The following is a 12,301-nucleotide window of genomic DNA, read 5'->3' as shown; positions in this document are numbered from 1 at the left end:
TATGTATGTGTGTGTGTGTATGTGTATATATATATATATATATATATATATAGTAATACACACAGTATCTCACAAAATGAGTACACATTTTTGTAAACATTTTATTATATCTTTTCATGTGACAACACTGAAGAAATGACACTTTGCTACAATGTAACGTAGTGAGTGTACAACTTTGAACATTTTCACTTAGGGGTGTACTCACTTTTGTTGCCAACGGTTAAGACATTAATGGCTGTGTGTTGAGTTATTTTGAGGGGACAGCAAATTTACACTGTTATACAAGTTGTACACTCACTACTTTACATTGTAACAGAGTGTCATTTCTTCAGTGTTGTCACATGAAAAGATATAATAAAATATTTACAAAAATGTGAGGGGTGTACTTACTTTTGTGAGATACTGTATATATAATTGAGAGAAGGAAAGGGAAGTGTGTCTATGTATCCTATCATTTATATATATATATATATATATATATATATATATATATATATATATATATATATATATATATATATATATATATTTGACCACAACCATAAACGCTACATTTGGAGAGGAGTCGACAAGGCCTATGATGAAAATGACACCGTTCCAACTGTGAAGCATGGAATTGGATTGCTAATGTTTGGGGATGTGTGAGCTAGAAAGGCACAGGAAATTTGATGGCAAGATGAATGCAGTATGTTATCAAATACTGGAGGAACATTTGCATTCATCAGCCAGGAAGCTACGCATGGGACGTACTTGGACATTCCAACATGACAATGATCCAAAACACAAGGCCAATTCGACCTGTCATTGGCTACAGCAGAATAAAGTGAAGGCTCTGGAGTGGTCATCTCAGTCTCCTGACCTCAATATCATTGAGCCACTCTGGGGAGATCTCAAACATGCAGTTCATGCAAGACAGCCCAAGAATTTACAGGAACTGGAGGCTTTTTGCCAAGCGGAATGGGCAGCTTTACCATCTGACAAGATAAAGCGCCTCATCCACAAATACCACAAAAGACTAAAAGCTGTCATTGATGTTAAAGGGGGCCATACACGGTATTAAAGGGGTTGTAAACCCTCGTGTTTTTTTCACCTTAATGCATCCTATGCATTAAAGTGAAAAAACACCTGGCAGTCATGGCCCCCCCCCCCCCTTTAGTTACCTGAGTCCCTTCATCATCTTAGCGGGGACGCGCTGTCCCTCTCTCCACGGGGTCCCGGCTCTTGATTGGATAGATTGATAGCAGCACAGCCATTGGCTCCCACTGCTGTCAATCAAATCCAATGACGCGGCACTGGGGAGGCAGGGCCGGCATCTGTGTCTGTGGACGCAAATGCTGGACTCGGGAACGCGCCCACAAAGTGACCCCCTCAGGAGAGCGCTTCTCCTAGGGGGTTATCTGATGTTGGGAGGAGCCACTGGGGGACCCCAGAAGAGAATATTCGGGGCCACTCTGTGCACAACGAGCTGAACAGTGAAGGTAAGTATGATATGTTTGTTATTTTTTTAAAATAAAAAACGATCCTTTACAATCACTTTAAGAACTGTTGTATGTAATCATTTGATCAGGGCCCTAAGATTAGGCCATTTTGGGCTGAGCTCAGGAATTTGATCTGTAAAATAACGGCCCTGATCAAGGATGACCTTGTGCAATGCCTCTTTCATGGTACTCAAAGTTCCATCAGGGCATATAAGAAGAGTATAGTTCCACATCTGTTGGATGCAGCTAAAGGGCTAATTCCAGTCTATTGTAAAAAGCCACAAGCACCTACTATAGAACATTGGGTGAAACTGTTCCCTTCTCCTTTTCCCCAGATGTGGAATTCTTCCTTTTGGAAATTCAGGAACCTTATTAATTGCGTTAATAAAAAACTCAGCCCCCCTTCCTTTTTTTTTCTTTTTTTTATATGAATGGGTGACTGTATGAGGTAGTTTTTTTATGTTGGTTATATGTTTGTCAATTGATTGTAAAAAAGAAAATTTTAAATATAGAAAAAAAAAATGTGTAATGTTGAACACAAATCTACTAGGGTATACCCAGTTTTAATGAGTGTTTAAGGAGCAGTTCAAACCCCAGGCCCGCCTCCTGGGGCAGGCTTCCCCCCTTCCCCTCTCGCCTCAACCCATGACATCAAAGGCTAGCCCTATCTATCTTCAGGTGTTGCAGCTGTTTCCAGGGTTCCCAGATTTATAAAAAAAAAAATGCATGGTCTTTTTCCTTTTGGAGCCTAGACAAATGCTTGTTAGGCTGGCCGTACATTATACAACTTGTTCAAATTAGATTTACCTTCAACTATGTAGTACAAGGGCCTGCCTGATTGCATACACATTGAAAGTGTTTAGGTTTGACCTCATATTATATGGTTTAGGTAAATCTAAAGGAACATTGTACAAGAAAATTGTATAATGTATGGCCAGCCTTAACCATTACGATATCAACCTTCTGTTTGGGTTCAGGAATGAAAGGAGCTGCTCCTTCCACTTTCTAGCTGGCGAGTTAGTTGTGCTGAAAGAAAAATATGATGCGTTGATGTGTTTTGTGACTTGATCAAGGATCTTTATTTCATTCTCGCCTTTTGGATCACTTGCTGTCTCGCTCATTAATATTTAGGAACATAGCAGAGATTTGTACCTTCAATATCTTGTCTTTATACTTTTTTTTTTTTCAGCTTTCAAATGTTTATATCTAAACTGGGTTCATAACACTTCTGCTCCAATTCAGTGTCAATCAGTAATCCCATGGCAGAGCCTGTATTGCTTATGGTGGCTCTGCCATTAGATTAGAAATAGAAAGGGATGTGCATAGCGTTTAGTTGCAGCAGAGGTTTAGGCCTCTGTGTTCAGTGCAGCCCAGATCATGGGGCTCCCTAGTTTAAACCGTTCTCATACACCTTCATGGGGTTGCTCTCAGGAAAGGCTTTAGCACTTATTTAAGATGTCAGATGAGGGATAACGAGAATTTTGTGGCTGGGGTGGAATCAGCCATCCAAAATCCACTTTGAGCCGAGTATTAAGTTTGGCTCACCATAGGGAGAATGGGGGACAAATTACTTTGTTGAGTAATCCCATAATCTTAAAATGAAAAGCAACTCATGGCTTACTTATCTTTATGCTCTTAAAAGATTGATCAGATGAATCTTCTTATGTGCTTGGAGACTCAAGTATGTCACGGCATTCTGGTGTATACATTTATTCAGCCTTACAAAATGGCAGCTTCTCTCTGCAGTAGTTTTACTTTGGATTTGTCAAATCCCTTTATTATATTTTTATTTACAATCAGGACCAAAATAGAGAAAGAGAAGAAGGAACATGCCAAGCTGCATGGAATGATTCGCACAGAGATCAGCGGAGCAGAAATCGCAGAGGAGATGGAGAAAGAAAGAAGGTTCTTCCAGCTACAGATGTGTGAGGTAAACTGGCTGTGTATATGTTTGGGGGTATCTGGGAGAAATATTAAGTAGTCTTGTCTTCTATGTTCAGGCAAGTAAAAACTTATGAGATCCTATTATGTGTAATATTATTCTTATAATGTTGTGTCTAGTAGTAGTTGGTCACATATAACTGTACATGTTCTGTAATATTTAAGACCTTTCGCCACTTATCCAAGTAGATTCCTCAGTTCTAATAAATGTTAGGAACTATAGCTATGGGTAGTTTAATGCAGTCACCATGAGCTATGAAGGCATACTGTAGTAAGTTATTCGGGCTGAAAAAAAATGCAAGTCCATATGGTTTAACCAATAGAAAAATAACTAAACAGGATAAATAAATATAAATACTCCATATACAGAATCCTATACGCACTGATCCAGAGGAAGGCAAAAAAACATATAAAGCATGATCCAATTTGCTCCAGCCGGGGAAAATTTATATTCCTTCTCAAAGCCCCAGAAAGCAACCGGATATTTCCTAGATAAGAAGTGGAAGAAGTGGAGATCTACCTGAACAACATGAAAGAGATCAAACACCGGGGTTCAGCACCCTTTTTTTTAACAGAAATTACCTAGCAAGGCATAACTAAATAGTAAGGACAACATAAAAACATATAATAAAGCAAATGTCACTGTAAAAATATAAACTTGGCCTACCTTATAAGTGGACAGTGTCAGTCAGTAGGGCAGTGAATGGTGTGTGGACAGGGTCAGTAGGGCAGTGGGTAGCTACTGCCCACCATTCGTGATCCATTCAAGTAAATAGGGCCAGTCTGCAAGTGCCCCGCAACTGCGTGCTTGTGTGGGGTCCAAGGGGTTATTGCAGGTAGTGAGGAGGCGATGCAGTTTGATGTACATGGCCTCTTTCACTCCCCTTGCAATCCAGAAGGCCATCAATGTCAAAATGAAACAACCATCTCTAAACAGAAGGTAAAATGAAACCCTTCATAGCTTATAATGTTGGGTCTACAAAGTGTTTCAAGCCTGCCATGATAGCTAGGTTTAGTGAACCATGCTTATGTGGTATATACGTTTTCTGGAAGGGTGACATGACTTGAGTTGAAGTTAAGGACATTTAGCTGATGCTTGCCACTTGGGCCTTGGAGTTCAATGAATATCCTGAATACCTTTAGTAGCTCCAGTCCCGTTTGGAACAGAAGCAAAATCCCTTACCCATGCATTATTAAATGACTGATAAAAAGTTATCCATTGGGGTTGATTTGACTAAAACTGGAGAGTGCAAAACCTGGCGCAGCTGTGCATGGTAGCCAATCTGTTTCTAACTTCAGCTTGTTTAATTAAGCTTTGACAAAAAAACAACCTGTAAGTTAATTGGCTTCTTTGCAGAGCTGCACTAGATTTTGAACTCTCCAGCTTTAGTAAATCAACCCCATAATGTTTTAGAAAAAAGATGGGCATTTAAATAAGTTGCATAATATCTGCAATTCTGGGTGTGATCATGCCATTTCTTGGCCAGATAATCATGCATCTCTCAGCTCCTAGCTGTGCACTGATAGTTCAGTCATTTATCTGGCACTGTAGGGCACTAATGAATCCCAGGCTCACTTAGTGAACACTGTTAGCAACACTTTCCAACCACAAAAGGGTGCATATATAGGAGAAAGCTTTACGTGCTGGTTTACTGGTGCTCACAAAGTGTTAGTAGTCTGTTGAGAGTATTTACTGGAAACAGTGATATGTTACTTTGGCTGCTGAAAGTATCATTCTAGGTATGTGTTATATTTTTTGCTGATAGGTCCACTTTTCCTTTCAAGTAATGTAAACGAGTAATTACTGATCTTTATATACCGCAGTTGACACTCCCGAGAGGCAGATAATGTAGTGTTAGCCTGATGGTTTCCATAACCACACAATTAGTAGATAGATCAGCAGTTCAGTGAAATCTAAATCTAAAGCTGAACTCAGTGTGGTATGTGGTATAAAAACACCAATATATAATATATAGGTGTGTGTATGCATGTGTGTGTGTGTGTGTGTGTGTGTATATATATATATATATATATATATATATATATATATATATATATATATATATATATATTAAATAGTATGAATGATAAAAGGCTATTACTGAAATAGTCAGAAATGAAAAAAACTGCTTTGGTCCATACGGGGAGTACATGTATGAGGGCTGAACTGGTTAAATACCACTAATAAAGGTATCAGTGTATGATTTGGTATCTGCCTCCTGTATTCATCTGCGCACAGCAGCACTCAGACTAGGAGAGGAAGCGTATAACCCAGGAGCCAATCAGGTGTGCGGTAGTGTGCATGTGCTGACAAGGAACATGCAGATAGGAGAAAGAGGAACAAGTTCATCATCAACTGCTTCTGGTCATTTACTCACAGGCTGGGTGCTGAGTGGTGAGCAAGCTGGATTGCTTAATTGCCACAGACAATTCTGTCTCCAAAACCCTTATTTTTGTTAGCAGGTATAGCTTTTGACATGTTTAAGACCCCTTTCACATTGAGGCGGTTTTCAGGGGTTTTAGCGATAGAAATAGCGCCTGTAAAGCGCCTAAAAACCACCTACCGTTCATTTCAGTGTGACTTTTCACAATGGGGGCGGTGCACTTGTGGGATGTTAGGAAAAGTCCTGCAAGCATCATCTTTGGGGCAGTTTGGGAGCGGTGTATATACCTCTCCCGAAACACCCTGCCCATTTAAATGAATGGCCAGCGCTTCCAAAGCGCCTGAAAAGTGCTTTGAAAACGCCGCAACACGGGCGCTTTTAACCCCTTCTTCGGCCGCTAGCGGGGGGGTTAAAAGCACTCTGCTAGTGGCCGCAAAGCGCTGCTTAAACAGCTGTGAAGTGCCGCTAAAACCAGCGGCGCTTTACCGGTAACGCATGGCGGCCCCAGTGTGGAAGGGGTCTTATTTTTGCCTTCTTTGCTTCTTGTATCACAGGTAAATTAAGGTAAGGGTACATTTTCCTTAAGTGGTCACAGAACAGAAATAAATGTCTGACTAAAGCTTTAACTCTTCCTTACCCTCTGCAAAACTAGACAAAAGTTAAGTTGAGCTTTAAAAAGTAATTACATTTTATCACACTTTTTTTTATTATTATTATTATTATTATTATTATTATTATAGTGTGAGCCAGGGCAGAAAAATAATCAATTTTGCCAAATGTTTGCCAAATCACATTTCCACTTAGATTTCTACAAAAAAAAGGTTAATTTATATTTATCATTGAGATCCTGCACTTACCATATTATTTTTGTGTTGCGCTTATATTTAATTTTTGAATTCTCTGCTCACCAATTTAAGTGTATGCAGTGTATGTGACATGTGCTTCCCAAGCAGTTATATACTGTTTTTCTGTCGCCTAAAATGAACCAAAAAAACCATAAATGAATGCATTTTCTTGTCAGCTGACATAATAATTTTGCTCATACGGCTTTCATTAAAGGTCATTTTACAGTTCTACCCCAACATGTGAATTTCTTTTGTAACAAAACCCTGCCCAGTTCAGATCAGAATGTTGAATATTCCCGATCTATAGTACTGAGAGACCTGGGTCTATACAGAATACTACCCTTTTTTTTTTTTTTTAATTAAAAAATATCAATATATTTAGCGCTTTTTTTTGCCCACTGTGCAGCAAGCAGGAACAGTCTACACGAGGGTGGCAGCTTTGCTGTGAATTCAGGAGCAGCGCAGCATTTTTTCCTCACCAATATAGGAGGCTGTCATAGGTGAACTTTACTGGTAGGTTCAACAGGTATTTGCAGAGGGACTAAAAGAAACCTGAAAGTGCTGATACACTTATACTTAAAGCTGAACTCCAGCTTTTGCTACACTTTACATACTTTGTTTGGGCCAAGTCAGTGGTTGTGACATCATCAACCCACTTCTCAGACTCCGCCAATCAGAGGAAGCTTTATATTCATTTGCTAGAATACATTGCTTTCTCTGAATGGCTGAGCACCAATCTACTGTGTTCCGGGTTTGAGACAGGAAGCCTCGGCTCCAACCCAGAGCACAGTGCGATATTCTGAATGTAGCCTCAGCTAGGGCTTGACAGATTTGCTTTGAATCTAGGAGCCGGCTAAAAATATCTTACGGGTGGAACATGTAATATGTTCCCGAAGGTGAAGTTTTTTTGCATTTTTTTTTTTTTTTGCACGTGTTTAAAAAATCATTTTAGGCCAGAAGCTTACATAAAACCCCCAAACATTATATACTTTCTGAAAGCAGACACCCTACAGAATAACATAGTGGTAGTTACAATTTGTTTTGTCACATGATGTTACCGCAAAGATATAAAAAATGTATTAAAAGTTAAATTTTAGGGGGCACAAAACGGAATAAAGTACCCAATTTTTTGGTAAAATATAAAAGCAGAGGTTGCACCGAGTTAAATAGATACCCAACATGTGAAACCTTAAACTTGCCAGTACCCTGGATTTTCCATAGGTGACACTTTAAAAGCCCTCTATAGGTAATCAGTTTAGCATTACAAAGGAGGTCTGGTGCTAGAATTATTGCTCTATATGTCGCAATCAACGCTTTCAGTCGTAGGCGCCCCGCCACGTGTCTTTACTTTTGTATGTGGGGGGCGGGGCTCAATTTTTTTTGAGGGGGGAGAGGGATTTTATGTGCTTGGGTGTAACTTACATTTTTTACATTTAGAAAACATTTTTTTTACTTAACTATTTTTATCCATCACATAAAGTCCCCTATGTGATGATTTTTTTCAGTGACAGGTTCTCTTTATTGAGACATCCAGGGTCTTGCATGTCTTCCCTGTGCTTTGCTGAATGTAATGCAAAGCACATCGCACTGAATTACATTCTTTCCCGGGCTTGATGGCCAGGGAAACTGTCAACGTGGACGCAGAAGTGACGTCACTTCCATGTTAGCAACTAGAAGGGAACGTGTGTATTCTCTCCTCCCTCCCCTCTACCCGGCAGCACCTGCAATGTCGGTCCCAGACCCGTAGATGGGCAATCGGAGCCTGGGATACATAGCGGGGGGGCTGGGTGTGGGGAGCATTAGGGTGGCAGCCCAGGCACCAGGACAAAACTTCTTGTCGCCAATCTCGTGATTGCATAGACATTGCGCTTCCCATAGTACACTGTGTTCGGCGCCCGAACACAGTGCACTTAAAGGACCTTTTTATTTATTTGAATTTTTTTTATGACTGCTGGGAGGGGGGCGCCACCTGTGCACCCCCTATGGACGGGCCGCCACTGCCTTAACCGCTTGCCGACCAGCCGCCGTCATTATACTACGGCAAGGTGGCACGGTCCCACGAATCGCCGTAGGTGTACGTCAGCACGGGATCTCGCTTTTGTGGGCCCACGCGTGCTCCCAGCGGGGTAACCAGTCAGCGCGTTCGGTGGGCTCTATGTCCGCCGGCCACCCGCGATCGTTCTCCGCAGTGACAGAACAGGCCTGTGTAAACAAGGCACATCTCAGTTCTGACAGGGGAGATCACACATTTCCTGTCTTTCTGCTAAGCAGCAAGACAAATCTGTGTTTCCCCAGTCACACAGTCCCCCATACAGTTAGAACACACAGTGAGGGAACACATTTAACCCCTTGATCGCCCCTGATGTTAACTCCTTCCTTGCCAGTGTACTTAGTACAGTGACTGCATATTTTTAGTAGAGATGGGCCGAACAGACCCCTGTTCGGTTCACACCAGAACTTCTGAACACCGCAAAAGTTCCAACCCGAATAACGAACCCCATTAAAGTCAACGGGACCTGAATGTCAAAAATCAAAGCGCCCATTTTGAAGGCTTATATGCAAGTAATTGGGCATACAATGGTTATAGGGGTCCAGGTCCTGCTCTGGGGGACATGTATAAGTAAAAAAATGTCGTTTTTATATGAGCAGTGATTTTTTGATTTTTAAAGCGTAAGCATAAAAATGAAAAATTCCTTTCAATATAGTGCCTGGGGGGTCCCCTTATTCTACCTGTAAAGTGGCAGATCTGTACCATGTCTAGAATCTGCTGCAGCAATAATTGCCAAAAAAATACATTTTCCCTGCAAGCTGCCTTTATTTTGCTCAGCAAACGGCCAGTGTGAATGATGAGGCCACAATGTACATTTTCCCTGCAAGCTTCCTTTATTTTGCTCAGCAACAGCTGGGGGGGGCCAGTGTGAATGATGAGGCCACAATGCCCATGTCACTTCCGGTGCCTCGTGAACACGAGGCACCAGAAGTGACATGGGCGAGCTCACAGCTCGTTTTTGACATACCTGTTTTGATACTACTTATTGTGAGTACCTTGATTTTACCTTTTTGCTGTTTATAAATAAATTTTGAAAAATACTACACTATCGTGAATCCCTCTTTACATCTCCCCATGCCCCACTGAGAGGCTCATTTGGTGCGGACATACCAGGGACAAAAAAAGGAGACTCTGATTGCAAACTAGAGACACACATCAGTGGAGCCGGATACGCCAGACTGGGAACTTACCAGGAGACACACTGAGATATACCCACATACAGTTACCTTACAGTAAGAGGACATCTATACATTACGCTGCACAGGAGTCAGGAAGTCACATACCATCAGCACTGTGTGTTAGAGAACCACCACCAACACCAGCACTATACCATTCTCTGCTGACACCGCTAATATCCAGTCACTTACTTATCCTGCACCTTATATGGACACTATTTTATTCGCTTTTATTATATTTATTTTCACTTATAAGGACTTGTGCGGCATAATTTTATATGGAATATATTTTTATGTGTTACGCTCTTACACGTGTTTTTTAGGATTTGTATTGTTTTTAAAATTTTCATTTTCAGTGCACATTTTACTGAGCACCATTCATCTTCACTTAACTTGCACATTGTATGGATATATTTTATCACTATTTTAAGAAGGATCCTATGAGCATGTGATTTGCCTACTGTCAAGAATCATATCGATACATGATATTACTGTTTTATTTGAAGCACATACAGGGCATGCGATACGTTTTCATATTGCCAGGGATTTGATGTATATTGACCTTTGAACATTGCCTCTTTTATTTATATCATTGAGCACTTTTGCACTTTATTCTGCAAATTTATTCTGCACATTAACTAGGCTTAGGCTACAGCGCAGGACTACCTCTATTGTTTACACTTGTCTCTGCTTGCGTGACAGAGGATGAGGAAGGTTTAGTTAGCCAGTCCACCACCTCCTCTGCATGCTGTGGCTGTATAGCATGGGCGAACTCACTAAACAGAGGAAATGATGCCCTGCCTGAGCAGTGACCACCACGTCCATCTTTGCCTGGGGACACATTTGTTGCTGGCCCCTTACAGTGCTAAGGGAACGTCTGCCTCTCCTTGTTGTCCTCCCAGACATTATTGGGGGTGAGGGGGCGGTGCTTATAAGCAAATGTAAAGAAGAAGTTGAAATCTGTACATAGATGCACTTTAATTAATGTAAAGAGGTGTTTGGTGCACTTTAATTTGAGTACTCAAGCTACATAGACACACTCCATGGATACACTATAATATACTGCAATATGCGCCAAACGTACAGTGACGCACAGAACTATATGGCATTAAACTGGCAGTAACGCACGCAAAACGATATGGCGTTAAACTGGCAGTAACGCGTGCAAAACTATATGGTGTTAAACTGGCAGTAACATACACAGAAGTAAATGGCGTTAAACTGGCAGTAACGCAATCAAATAGACGTGTTCAACTACCCTGACGGTATCTGAACTGTCCCTACTCTAGCTATATATTAATGTCAAGATTACTGACACGGTCTCACTACTCTACACTGAAACTATATGAGCTGTCCCTACTCTAGCTGCACACTATGCAAAGCTGAGGTCCTCCTCATTACACTCACACTATCCCTAGACTGACACTAAACTAATATTCTACACTCACAATTGAAGCAAAATGGCACAATATAGCACACTAACTGATAGCACTAAACAGAGCCCTGTTTTATCTCTCTCCGTGCCGAAATCGCACTGAAAATGGCTGCCATTGAAAGAATACTTTTATACTGTGGGGCGGGAATGAGCCATGATTGGATAAAGTCATGACGACAGTGTCAAATCATGACTCTGACAGTCCTCTGTGCCATGATTGGCTGAAGCTTTCACTGCTTCAGCCAATCAGGGCTTGCAATGCACTGTTCAGCACCGCAATGCATTGTGGTTGGTTTGGAGGGCCGAACTAATGGTCAAACCCCCAGTTTGTTTGGCTGTTCGTCGTACGTCCGAACAGCTAAAGTTCAGCCCGAACTTATGCTCGGGCCAAACTGTTCGCTCATCCCAAATTTTTAGCATTGATTACTGTAATAATGTCAATGGATCCCAAAAAAATTGTCAAAAATGTCAGTTTTTGGTGTCCAATCTGTCTGCCGCAATGTCACAGCCCTGCTAAAAATCACTGATCAACGCCATTACTGGTAAAAATAAAGAATAAAATAATAAAAATGCCATAAATCTATTACCTATTTTGTAGACGCTATAACTTTTGCACAAACCAATCAATATACGCTTATTGCGTGTTTTTCTACATATTTTTGGTAAAAAAAAAAAATACATATTGGCCTAAAGTGATGAAGAAATATAGTTTTTTTTGGGGGGGGGGATATGTATTATAGCAAAAAGTAAAAAAAAAAAAAAAAATATATATATATATATATATATATATATATATATATATATATATATATATATATATATATATATATATATATATATATATATATATATATATATATATATAATTTTTTTTTTTTTTTCAAAATTGTTGCTATTTTTTTTTTTTTTTAGATAAAAACGGCAGAGGTGATAAAATACCACCAAAAGAAAGCTCTATTTGTGGTGAAAAAGTAGTTAGTTTTCTTTTAATTA

The 12,301-nt window shown here is 40.3% G+C and overlaps 1 protein-coding gene across 2 annotated transcripts in view; it reads left to right on the top strand.

Moving 5' to 3' along the window:
• Positions 1–12,301, top strand: part of ASAP2 (ArfGAP with SH3 domain, ankyrin repeat and PH domain 2) — a 349,346-nt gene that overhangs the window by 199,486 nt on the left and 137,559 nt on the right. For both annotated transcript variants that reach the window (XM_073611134.1, XM_073611135.1), the window contains exon 6: positions 3,279–3,408. In XM_073611134.1, coding sequence (XP_073467235.1) covers positions 3,279–3,408 — 130 coding nt within the window. The remainder of the gene's footprint in view (positions 1–3,278; positions 3,409–12,301) is intronic.

Source organism: Aquarana catesbeiana, unplaced genomic scaffold (genome assembly GCF_042186555.1).
Source record: "Aquarana catesbeiana isolate 2022-GZ unplaced genomic scaffold, ASM4218655v1 unanchor211, whole genome shotgun sequence".
Taxonomy (NCBI): Eukaryota; Metazoa; Chordata; class Amphibia; order Anura; family Ranidae; genus Aquarana; species Aquarana catesbeiana.
Note: the sequence above shows the minus strand (reverse complement) of the source record. Positions and strands in the feature narration are given on the sequence as shown.